General features: G+C 50.0%; 1 protein-coding gene across 2 annotated transcripts in view; it reads right to left on the reverse strand.

Annotated features, from left to right (window-relative positions):
• Window positions 1-11,989, reverse strand: part of DFNB31 (deafness, autosomal recessive 31) — a 91,304-nt gene extending 79,315 nt beyond the window's left edge. Inside the window, exon 1 of one of the 2 annotated variants that reach the window (XM_012641204.1) lies at window positions 10,989-11,989. In XM_012641204.1, coding sequence (XP_012496658.1) covers window positions 10,989-11,606 — 618 coding nt within the window. In that variant the 5' untranslated portion in view covers window positions 11,607-11,989. The remainder of the gene's footprint in view (window positions 1-10,988) is intronic. The other variant, XM_012641203.1, reaches the window with a different exon arrangement.
• Window positions 11,990-12,766: the final 777 nt, after the last annotated feature.

Genomic DNA, 12,766 nt, shown 5'->3' on the forward strand with positions numbered 1-12,766 from the left:
GTACACACAGACGCAAACCGGGCATCAAACTGTCAACAGTGATTACTTCTGGGTAGGTGGGCAGGTGGGATTATCAGTGATTTTTGTTTTGTTCTTTTGTGTTTTCCTGGGCTGTCCAAGTTTGAAAAATTGAGCCCATATATCTTAAATCATTAAAATAGAGAAAGAAACACACACACACATTTTTATTTTAGGAGCCGAGGCAGATTCCACTACTCCCCGTGTTCCCTATGAACCAAACAAAATGACCTTTTAACTTGTCCAGTCTGTGACAGGTTGACGACCACCAGCGTTTTACCGGAGGCCCAGGAAAGACCCTGTTCTCATCCTCGAAGTGAGCTGATCTGGCAGTGTAGACAAATTTAGAGACTCCACCATTCAGTGAGATGCTTTCACAAATCACCGGTTTATTCTAACAGGGGTTGAGCTGAGGTCATAGTTAACTATCAGGGTATTTCCACAGGCAACGCACAAAATAAAAACCTGACAAAGGTCAGGGCATGCTGAGAGAGATAACAAAGAAGGAAAAGGAAAACGAAAAAGTGCCCAATGCCACCTCTGTCCCTGATCACTAGTCAATAAAATGCAGAGCGTGCGCGGGAAAGGGCAGGGTGGCCGGGGCCAGGGTTTTTTGATTCCTTGTGGGTTTTCTTGTCAATTGGGTGCACAGTCATTTCTACAAGGAAAAAACTCTGGGAGGAAACATGCACTTACTGAACCTCTGCTCCCGCCAGCACCTCGCTGGGCCGTACATCCTGCATCTCTCTTGGAAGCAGCGAGAGCGGTGGCAATGAGCCGCCACACGGAGGCAGGAAGACCTGGGTTGAAATCCCGGCCCCACCGTCCCGCCTGTGTGTCTGTGGTGTGTCACCTCCAGTTCTGGTTCTGTTTCCTCTCCCACGGGGCTACGGTGATGGTCAGTGGGGGACTCACAAAGCCCACGCAGAGCTCGTGACGTCACACAGAAGGTTCCCCACGGCAGTGATATTTATTAATGTGCTAAGTATCATAAGCATCTTATGTGTGTCTCTCTTTGTACTTTCTGCAGCGCCAGGAGGAGCATCGTCTTGTAGGAAAATGATCCCAACACAGCAATTTGTACACAGGTGATCACCAGATGTTCACACTAATAGATGGGCCCAGCGCTTTAATTCATTACTTGCATGACCATTCTAGTCCCATTTTAGAGACAGGAAATCTGAAGAGTGAAGTAACTTGCCTGCCATTTTACTATTATTCACATCACAATTTTACTAAAGAGGAATCTGAGCATCAGAGAGGTTAAGAAGCTTGTTTAGGGCCCCACAGCTACAAAGTGGCAGAGCCAGGTTTGGAAACCCAGAAACTCTGGCCTCAGAGCCCAGGCTCTGGCATTGTGAGGTGTCACCTCTCCCTACTGTTGAGGTAAAGATACAGTCCCTCAGGTCCACATAAACCTAGGTTAAATCCTGGTTCTGCCACTTTCCACCTTTGTGACAACAGACAAAATTGCCACAAACTCTTAGCAATTTTGTAAAACAAAGCCACAAAAAGTGGTACCTGCCTTGAACTTCATGGAGTTGTTTTGAGCTTTAAATGAGTTTATGCACATAAAGCACCGAGAACAGTGTCTGGCTTGTTGTAAGCCCTCCATTCAAAGTTTATCATCATTCAATGAGCAACAAAGGAAAGCAAACACCAGGAAATAGATTATCTGTGTCATGACGGCAGTGACAGGGGAGGAAGAGAAGGTTCCCAGAGACGGGGGCAGCGGCAGGGTGGGCGGGTCTGCCGGGAAGCATGCACTGAGGCTGCGCCTTACGGGCCATGGGCACCGACAGGAGGAGAGAATCGAAGCCTTGTTTCAGAGGAGGGCATCTTGCTTGTCTGGCCAAGTGTGGACTCCATTTGGGAAACAGCTGGAAAAAAGGATTGTCTGCAGGTCAAAGGGGATCAGATCACCAGCAGCCCGAATGCCAAGTTGAGGAGCTCGGCCTCTGCCCTGCAGGCTCCTAGCTCAAGAGCAGGGTTCTAGGCGTGGCACAGCTTGATCAGATACACATTTAGAGTATGCACCCTGCCGCCGGGATAGAGAATGGGCCCGTGCACAGACGAGCAAGGTGGGGTACAGACAGGTGCGTGAGCAGGGCGCTGCAGTTCGGCGGTGGTGGTAGTGACGGCGGGGACCGGGGAGGCGCGGTCTGAGAAGTGCTGGGGAGAGGTCAGGCCTGCAGAGTCCAGCCTGTCCAGGGCTGGTACGATCACCAACGGAGAGACCAGAGAAGAGCAGGCCAAGGTCACAGACTCGTGAAAAGTCCGCGATTTGAAGGGGAGAGAAGCCACCATCAGAGGGCTGGAAATGAGCCAGGAGTTCCAGCGCAAATAAAGATTGCTAACACTGGAGAAGAGCTGAAAATATAAATAAAAAATAAATACATAAACTAAAAAGGAGGCACAGATCCTGTGCAGAGACAGCAAGGCTAGAAGATGGGTGGAGATGCAGACACCTGGGGAAAGAGACAAAGGAGCTTGAGGAAGATCTGTACGCGGATATTGACCTTGGAAGTAGACTTAAAATCTCAAGATTGGAAGGACTCCTGGAGGAGCAGGTGGAGGACCCAGGAGAGTTGGAGGAAATGTCAGAAAGGGTTGGGGCTCCCCAAAGAAAGAGAGGAGGGAGGCACAAGGAGAGAAATGAAGAAAACAGAAAGGGTACACTGGGTCCAGGCACGACAAAGGATGCCATCCCTCCATCTGGGGACAGGAGGATGGAAATGGCAGAAGGAAAACCCCTCCCCTGACTTTCAAACAGACGTTTCCCTGCCTACACGGGAGGTTAACTTCTGAAAGCTGGACCACTTTCCTTTCTTTATCAGAAACCTCTTAATGAGGCTTAACACAGCATTTCAGATGTAGTTCAAATAAATTACAGAGTTGGGTTTTTTTTTAAGTGCGGCAGCCCACGTTGTCAAAGCACCACTTTCGCCTGCATTAATTGCTTCAGTGGGCTCTGGGAACAGCCACCTCCTCTCCCTCCCCATTAGGGTCGCCAGGGAGCCCATCAAGGAAGGATGCTGAGGTTAGGGATGTGGCCCATGCAGGAAACAATGCTGCCACACTCTGGTCTCACAGATAATCAGAAGAGATATGGGGACACACAGCTCCCTTCAACCACTGGGCTTTATTACTGCTGTAAAGCAAAGATGCAGATGCCAAAAGCCAGATAGAAGCAATTATGTTTTTAAAGAAACTCTGTCTACGTGGGAATATTGACTACAGTCAGTAAATGACTCTGCAATTCAAACAGCTATGATGGATCATAGGGGCCCCGAGTCCAGGTATTTTCTTCCAGTGGCACTTTAAAAAACAAAAAAACTAAGCAGGCACAACAGAAGACTTTCAAAGCCAAGTGAACGCAGTCGATAACATTTTTCATCACGATGTTTGCAGTGGGACCTCCACTGCCATATTTTTCAGACTTTCGACGTGCAACGGTGACCATGACCCGTGTGTGCCAAGTTTGGTGGTGGGGATCTCTGAGTCACAGAGAGGCAAAGGGACCTGCCCAAGGTCAGAGCCAAGTCATACTGCCAGATGAACCCAGGTCCATCTCCAAGATTCATTTCTTGGATTTTCCAATATATCAGTTGACCTTGCACTTCTGCAATCTTGCTCCAAAACAGCTAAGGACAGGGACAGGGTGGGTCCACTGCTCTGGTCAAGTCTTTATGTGGACAAACCCCCTTGTTGGGGGTGGGGGATCCTAAAGGAAGACAGCGCTTCCCAAACCTTAGTGTAGTTAAGACCCGCCTGGGGAGCTTGTTGATTCTCAGGCAAGCTAACATGGTGAATTGCCACCTCCAAGGCCCCAACACCTGGCATTTGGAAACACTCTTTTTGATGTCACTTTGCTCTGTTCTTCCCTGTAGCCTAGAGCTTTAGAATCCAGGAAAGAGGACATTTGGGGACTTGTTTATGGATGGCTGATGTATTTGCTTTGCATTCAGAGTTGAGAGGAGGCTGATATTAGGAAATTCAGGTAGAGGGAAACGGTCACGACCAAAGTGGCTGCCAACTGAAGCAAAGCCACAGCCAATTTAGCAGGAGCACAAATTCTCAAAGGGGAAAGGAAGCAAAGGTGCTGGGACTGAAAAGGAAGAAAAGCTAAATCCATTTATGCATTCTCGGTAGAGATTAAAGCAGTTTTTAAACACGGTTGTGATTGCTGAGGACTCAGCCTTCACCCAGAATGTTGGGGCTTCTAGAAAACCTAACAGTTTAAAGAAAAAAAAAAAAAAAGACAGAGAAGATGTATCTCACCCAAAAGTGGTTCATTGATTGCTTCAGAATGCATAAATGATTCTATTTTGGAATCGCAGACACAATCAGGCTGCTGAAATAACCCACTTCTGGGGGTAGGGTTTGAAAACTAAGAGCAAAGTGACAAATGAACCAGCCGAAGGGGTCTCATAGGGTAGATCTGGGCTGCAGGGGATGGGAAAGCTATTGCCCACCCACGCACAGACCACATATTTAAATAGGCTTTTCACTAAAATAGTAGCAAAAGGTTTCAAATGTTGTCACACCTAGGAAGTCATTTTATCCCCACAGCCATCTAAGGAGGCAGGTGGGAGGTGGGTATGACCATTTCACAGCTCCCAAGACAGAGGTCAGAGATGTCATGTGAACTACCCACGGACACACAGCCAGCTTGGTAGTGAAGTACACCCTAGAGCCTACGACCTTCCTCAATGTTTCTGTCCAGTGCCCACTGTCTTGCCACTCACAGATTTTCTTCAGATCTTACCCTTAGGAGGAGGAGAATCCTGAACTCACCAGCGCTGGATTAGCAGCAAGATCATTCCATCCATTTGGTAAATATTCATGTATTTATTAAAGCAGCTACTGTGTGCCGGGTACTGGGGACATGTGAATGAGCCACTTGGTACTGGAGAATCTTTGTTCTCATGGAGAAGACTTGTACTGGGAGAGGCAGATGATAAACAAACACACCGATATGTCCTCTTAGTAGTGAGTGACAAGTGGGCTGGAGCAAATTAAAGCTGGGTAAAGGGGTGGAGGGGCAGGTGGGATGGCGGTGCTGCTCTGGAGGGGGCGGCAGGGATGCAGAGGCATGAGGATGTCACAGCACTGAAAATGCTGGGGGCCTGTGGCCATGGATGGGTCTCTGTCTCCCCATGACTCCCCAAGGACAGGGCTCCTGTGCTGTTCATCTCTGACTTCAGGTCCCAGCCACAGCCTCGTGGGCTGGTAAGTGCCGCTCGGAGGATGTACAGACGAATGGCTCCACCCAATTAGGGAATGGGCTGAGACATGCCACTCCCCCTTGATGAGTAGTTCTCAGACCCCCTACTTGGTAAAATGAAATCTCTGAGTGGTTCTTAATGGGACCCCAAATGTCAGGCACAGAATGTGTCATCCACCTGCCCTCCCGCAGGGGACTGTCTTCCAGGAGGGCTGGGTTCCACTCAGTTCCTAATCCCAATGGTGACATTGGGCTCACCAATTTCATCTCCTTGAGCATGACCCTTCTCCTAGCCTCCCTGGGGAAGATTAAGTGGGACAGGAAGGACAAAGCACCTGGCACATAGTAGTTGTTCACTAAGGTCAGCCTCCTCTCTTCCCAGTAGCTGTCCAGTAAAGCAAAGTTAAAAAGCAAGTGCAATGTAAACTATAGACTCTGAGTGATAGGATGTGTCGATGTAGGTTCATCAGTTGTAACAGATGTACCGCTCTGGTGGGGGATGTTGAAAATGGGGACGCTATGCAAGCGTGGGGGCAGAGAAATCTCTGTACCTTCTGCTCAATTTTGCTGTGAACCTACATTTCTCCAAAACATAAAAAGTCTATTAAAAAAAACAAATCACAAATTGTAGTAGCCTCATGGTGCTGCTTCCTGCAGCTGACACCGGGAATGCATAGGAAAGAAATAAAGGGAGCATTTGATTCCTACTCTCTGCACCCTTTCCACCTGCCAGGCTGTAAACGTAAAAGGGAAATGTCAGTAGCACAGAAATCTTAAAAATCACCCCGACCCTAGGGCACAATTAGAAGTCTGTGTGAGCTCAGACTTAATATCAGATTCCTGTTTAGGGGTTTAAAAAAAAAAAGAAAAAGAAAAAAATCAATTTTGAAAGATTTGTACTTCAGCCTCCAGCTACCTCTAGCCATTTTAATGTCATTCCTTGTAATCAGGTTCTCTGGTCCTGGCTAGGGACTAGTCTGGGGTCCCTGAGCAGTGGAGACCAAAGGCTGCCCTTCCAGGTCATAAAAGAACCTCGCCACAAAGCCCGTTGGAGCCTAATCCCCCACGAATGCGTGCTTCGGTGCAAAGCCCTTTGCAGGACGAAGGGGGGATTATGACTCCGAGGAGCTGTGCATGTGCCTTAAGCACGAGCAGCCAGGCACACGCACGAGGGGCTGTGTGCACTGACAGGTGCAGACAGGCTGTGCACCACGAGTGTGGCAGGTAGAGGTGACAAGCAGCAACATATACATGATCCAATTGGTCGGGAGTTAAAGGATCATACTTATCTTTGCAGCTCCATCCAAATGATGAATCTATGGCAAGTAATAAACAACACTGGGTTTGTCAGCAGAGGGGAATGACAGAAAAACAAGACACTAGTGCTGGGGTGATTCTCTATCTCTTTGATGTCCACCTTCACGTCAGGAGGCAAGAATCTTCTCCTATAAAAATACCGATTCTTAAAAAAAAACAAAGCATTCTCCTCCACCCTACAAAATGCTTCTTTGATTTGAACAGTAAATAACCAGTTGAAAGAGGTTTTTGTCCTATATATGCCCCACAATTTTCTAAAACCTTGAGAATCAGCTTGAGTCAACTAAATATACAAGATTAAATTCAAGAAATGGACCCTCTCAATATACTGCATTACATTCCTGGTATGCAGCAACCAAAACTCTACTCAATAAAGGGTTTATGAATAGTGAGCTTTCCACATGTCAGTGTTGGCAGGACTCACAGGACCCGAGAATGAATGCAGGGCCAAAGGAAAGTCTGTGCGTGCCTGTGGTTTCCAAATTGGAACACAGGAAGGATACCAGGGGGAGAAGCTACATTTCAGATACAAAGTTGGAAGCGGTAATAATTTGTAATGGCTTCAGCTAACCACGTACAATGGGAAAAGGACAATCATGTCGTTTAGAACGTGCTGGACCAAATATAATGACATATTAATACAGACAGATTCTTCCCATATTAATACAGACAGATTCTTCCCAGGTTATTATGCAAAGGAAAGGAGGGTGTGATAACTCTAATTAAATGTGAGGGCCGACAACAGTTTTTAACTTCTGGGATATTTCAAATTCTAATATGTTCCTTGGATTTACCCATGCGGATGCTGAGACCATAGGAAGCCATTTAGTTTTTATCAAGATGAAACACACATACACACACACACACACACACACACACACACATATATACCCCAGCAGCACCTGGATACACTACATTCTGCTACCCCCATAACCAGGGCACTCAGAAAGCAAGCGGGTAAGTGAATTTGATTTTGAGCACTCCCAGGGTGGTGCTGTTTGTGCCAGAATCCTATTGTCATTTTCTCATTAACTCTGGAATAGCACAAGGGTTGGTGGTGTTGGGTCAAGAGACAGCAGTCAAGCTCTTGTCAGTACAGTATGTAACCCATCAATTTCCTGATTTAATAGGATGCTACACAGGAGTGCCAAGACTCTCTTCTCCCAATCCCTTAGCCAACTTTCTTTACTCTGCCTTAAATGAAAGCAATTTCAAAAGAACAAGAAAACATCAAATTAGATATCCAAAATGTCTTCTATGCAGCACATACCAAGCAAATCAGACTGTCTGAGCTGGAAGGGATCTTGGACAGCCCCTGGCCCATCCACCCTGGAACACAGAGAGGATCAGTGACTTGCCCAAGGTCACACAGCAAGTGTGCAGCAGAGTCTAAGGCAGCATCCCTGGTCTCCTTGGCCAATTTATCAAGCATATCTGGCTGAAACCCTTTGAAAGATCTAGTTTTTTATTATCATCATTAGTTTGGCTCCTGTTCTTTCAAGATAGATTTTTCAAAAATCAAACATTTCAACATAATTGCAAATAGTAAATGGCTTGCCTTATCTGGACCTGTCACTTCAGATTTAGCAAATGGGTTTCAAGAGAGGGTTGGGAGCCCCAATGGATGAAGTAGAAAATTCTCATCGAATTGCTTTGGGTAACAACGGATGCTAGATTTGTCAGAAAAAAAAAAAATGGAAACAACTTTGTCTGCTCAATCCCTTCTTTAAAAAGCTGCAACCCTCTCTTATTCATAAACTCTCAATTAACTTGATGACTGAAATTTAATTTAATTTTCTTTTTATTACACATACACAACTGATCTCTCCTTTTGGGATGCTCAGAGGACCCTTCCCCCATCTTTCCATAACAGAAAAAAAAATAAAGGTTTTAAGATCAATAACACATCTTCTACTAAATGCAATGCGGTACCCTAGAAAACAAAAAGGAGGTGTGCAGAAAAACTGGTGAGATCGAATACAGTCTCAGGTCTAGTTCATAGTAACGCACCTTTACCAAAAAGGCTTTACCCTGACACGTGTCCTACAGCACTGTAGCTTCCAAAAACGGGCTCCCAGCCGAGAAAGGACAGTTTGTGCCTAGCAGAGAAGCCGGGGCCCCTTTGGGATTTTAGTTAAGGGGCTTAACACTCTGAATTTTGTGGAAATGTGTCAACAGTTCTCCAGGTGTCCTTTTAAACTGTCCCTGAAACTATCTGCCCATCGTGCAACCCCGCCATGGCCTCAGGGACTAAGTTCCGCCTCCTCCGTTTTAAATTCCACTCACTGAATTAAAGTCCATCTCCTTTTCCCCAGTGTTAATGTGAAACGCAGCAGCATTCCTTCCTTCTGCCTGTTGCTTCTGAAGGATCCGAAGGGGTCCATCCCAGGCAGGGTATGTGTCTGGCAAGGGCGGGAAGAGGGGCAGCCCTGAGGCAGGAGCTTGTTCTGTCTCAGCAGCTGCCGTCACTGGAAAAATGACAGAGACAGAGAGGAGGGCTGCTCAGCTCACAAAGGCTCCTGTGCCACAGGTTCCCACCCTGCAAGGACAGTGCTGCTCCTGTCAACCTCTCCCTGCCGGCAAGTATTCACTCTCGGGCTTCAAAAACTATGTCACAGAGAGTTTGGGTTTCACGCTGGAAGCAACAGAGTAAATAAACAAGTTAAGCCTGGTGCTGCTCTGAGTCACAGCTTAAGGGCATCACCATGTAGTTCAGGGAGGTGCAGACAGAAGATCCGGAGTGTGATCAACCGAATGGGGAAAGGGGGGCCCTGTTGGTAAACTGAACTCACAGCCAAGCTCCTCGTTCCTTATGGCATGGCTGACTCGGGCGCAGAATGAAAGGAAAGTCGTGTTTTTCATGTCCGGGTTAACTGACAGCCTTTCCAAAGCCTCGCCACTTGTGATGATTAAGTTACCCAAGTCTTTTTAAATTGCTACTAAAATAGAATCCATATTTATAAATGACCATTTGAATCAAATATCTTTAGAGCATAAATTTATCATCTGGGAACTCTAGACCTTTTGGGGCCAAGGCTAATGTACATTTCTTTATAAATATACAGAATGCTAGACAAAGGGGGAAGATTGATATGGGGAGAGGAGACAGAGAGGAGAATTGTTGCATGGAAACTCACAATGAGCTTTGCCCGCTGTACCCTGGAATGATATAAACCATTGGCCTATTTCCAGAAGCTGAAAAGACATTTCTGAAAGCCACAGGGACCTGCCCGTTCCCCCCTGGGAAACAGAAGAGGGAAGCCAAAGTCAGAGACTAGATGGTGGTGGCCCAGGTGCACTGCCACGGAGTTGGCTCAAGACTCATCTGGTTACAGGTCACTGAACAGCTTACAGGAAGTAGCCAGGGGCCTCTGCTGCCTAGGAGGTTCCCAGTACCCCTCGCTGGAGTTCAAAACACCTGTGCTGAGGAGGACCAGGAGGCAGGGGCTTGGGGGGTCTTAGGTCAGCCCAAACCCCTGAGAGGCATTTCTCTGCAGAAGCAGAGGGTGCGCTGATGTTCCTTTCCCCCCAAACTCTTCACTTCTTGCACACACAGGGGTGGGGGTGGCTAAGTGCCTGCAAGGGGCCCTGAATCCACCCATGGAACCAAATACCACCCATCTCATACTCCAAGTGGTTTTCAATGGCCGTGGGCTGTGAGATTTAGCAAGCCGGCACACTCCTTTAAACAGCTTGATTAAATTCCTGGAAGCTTGTTGTCATGAGGTTATTTTTCTCGATTAACAGGCAGGAGAAGTACAAATACTCTAGGGGTGGCTGGGGAGGGGTTATTTTTGACATTCAGACAGGAGCCTCATTTCCAACAAGGTTAGGGGCCACCTATCTGGTCAAGTTGCCCCATTTTCCAAGTGGAAAACAAGGGGTTCTAAGAAGGCAAGTGACTTATTCCAGAATATAGAGCCTGGTCCACAACAGAGCAGGGGCAGGCCAGAGCTTTGTGGATCACCCAGCCGACACAGGCCACTTGAGAGCTAACAAAACTTTCTTTCAGAGGCAAACCTATAGGACAATGACAATAGCAGCTGATGGGGGGGTGGAACCTACTGATTACTAACTATATGCCAAGCAAATTCTTTATCTCTTTTAATGCTCATAAGAATCCACAGCCATTTTCACACTTTTTAATCATATATTTGCCCTAATATTTGATACTATCTACCATCTGCACTAGCCTTTAAGCCCCAGGAGGGCAAGGTCTATGTCTGTTTTGTGATTCACTATATTCCCAGTGCCTGGCACCTATTTGCTTCATAAACTAGACAGATGTTCCTGTTTTTAAGTCAAGAAAAATGAAGCCCAGAAAGGTCAAGTGATTTGCCTAAGGACACACAGCATGGAGCTACTGAAGAATCTGCTCCACTCTGCCTATACTCTGCCTGGAACTGCTCTCCAAACCACAGCCTACCTTGACAGCCTCCGCATGGGTCACCCGAGCCAGGGATTTGTCGTTGACGCGCAGAATCTGGTCCCCGACCCGAAGCCCTTCCTTCTCAGCCAGGGAGCCCGGCTCCACCAGCGACACGTAGATGCCCACGCCGTGCTCCGAGCCCCCGCGGATGCTGAAGCCCAAGCCCTCGTGGGCCTTGGCGCGGCGCAGGCTCACGAGACGCACCTCCCCGGGCCCCGCGCCGTCGGGGCCGCCCCAGGCGGGATGCCTGTAGGGGGTGGTGGCGGGCAGGTAGAGGCCCTCCGCCGTGTACTGGTCGAAGAGCAGCTGGTCGGAGCGAGGGATGACCAGACGCAGCATGGGCAGCAGGCGCCGCTTGACCGGGCTGTCCAGCAGCACTCGCAGGGTGCGCACCAGGTCGAAGACGTTGCGGCGCGCGTGGTAGGCGTTCAGGCAGTGCGTGAACTGCTCCCGCTCCGCCTCGCTCAGCAGCGCTGTCAGCGCCTGGTGCAGCTGGCGCACGTTGGCAGACAGCAGCCGCAGCCCCGCGCCCCCGCCGCCGCCCGCCGCGGCCGCCGAGCCCAGCGAGCCGGTGGAGGACGAGCTCACCGACACGCCGTCCAGCTGCGCGTTCATCTCCCCGCCAAGGCCCGGCCGGACTCGGGGCGCGCGGTGGGGTGCTGCTGCACTCGCCGGCACTGGCGCGACAGCTGGATCCCGGGGGACGCGGAGATCGCGGCTGGAGTCTGGGTTTTGGGGCACGCGGAACGGAGCTGGATCCCAGGAGACGCGGAGACGGCGGCTGGAGACTGGGTTTGGGGAGCACGGGAACAGAGGCTGGATCCTGGGGGTTGCGAAGACAGCTGCTAGAGTGCTGGGGGGCGCGAAGACGGCTGGAGTCGTGAAACTGGAATCCGGGGGACGCTGAGACGACAGCGGAGTCTTGGGGGACAAAGAGTTGGCTCCTGGAGCCCGGAGAACGCAGAGACTGCGGCTGGAGTCCGGGGGGCGCGGAGAGAGCAGCTACATTCTGGAGGGCACAGAGACGACGGGTGGCTGGAGTGCGGCGCGCAGCAAAGCTGACCGCCCCGTCACACCATGCCCGGGGCTCCCCCAGCCGGGCCGCCAGTTCCTCTTGGGCTGGGGGACCCCAAAGTCAGAAGTTGCGGCGGGGGTCGCTCTAGACCCAGAGCCCCCGGTCACAGCCGATGGAGCCGCGCGGGCGTCCGGCAGGGGGTGCGGGGCATGTCCGGGCAGCCCCGGGACGCAGCAGCCCGGGGACCCCCGCGCCCCTGCGCCGCCCGAGCGCAGACGGAGCCGCACGACTGCGAGCCCGGACTTTGCGAACTGTTGAGCCGCCCGGGGCCGAGTCTTCCAGCTAGTTCCGACGCCGTCGCCGTCGCCAACCCAGCCTTGGTCCCGCCCCCTTGCCCCTCCCCCTCTCCCGCCCTATCCCCCCGCGGGCTCTTCAGGAAATGACGTCCCGCCTGGCGCGCCTGGCGGTTGCCTGGAGACGGGGTGAAACAGTCCAGCCCCGAGGAAGAAAGGGGTGAGAGTGGGGGTAGGGGCTGGAGGAGCCCCCCAGTTCTCCCGCCCCCGGGAACGGAGCGGGGAGGGAGCTCAAGAACAGTGCTCCTCGGCGGTCGCAGCGTGTGCACCAGGACCGTTTTGAACCGATTAGCCAGCTAGCTAATTCACAATTGTGGGGGAAAAGAGCCAACTTTTTTTTTTTCTTTTTGCATTTAAAATACTGGACGCTTCAGGCTCGGTTTTCTACCTTAAACGTTGCGTTCCCC

This window comes from Propithecus coquereli, unplaced genomic scaffold (genome assembly GCF_000956105.1).
Source record: "Propithecus coquereli isolate 6110/MARCELLA unplaced genomic scaffold, Pcoq_1.0 Scaffold163, whole genome shotgun sequence".
NCBI lineage: Eukaryota > Metazoa > Chordata > Mammalia > Primates > Indriidae > Propithecus > Propithecus coquereli.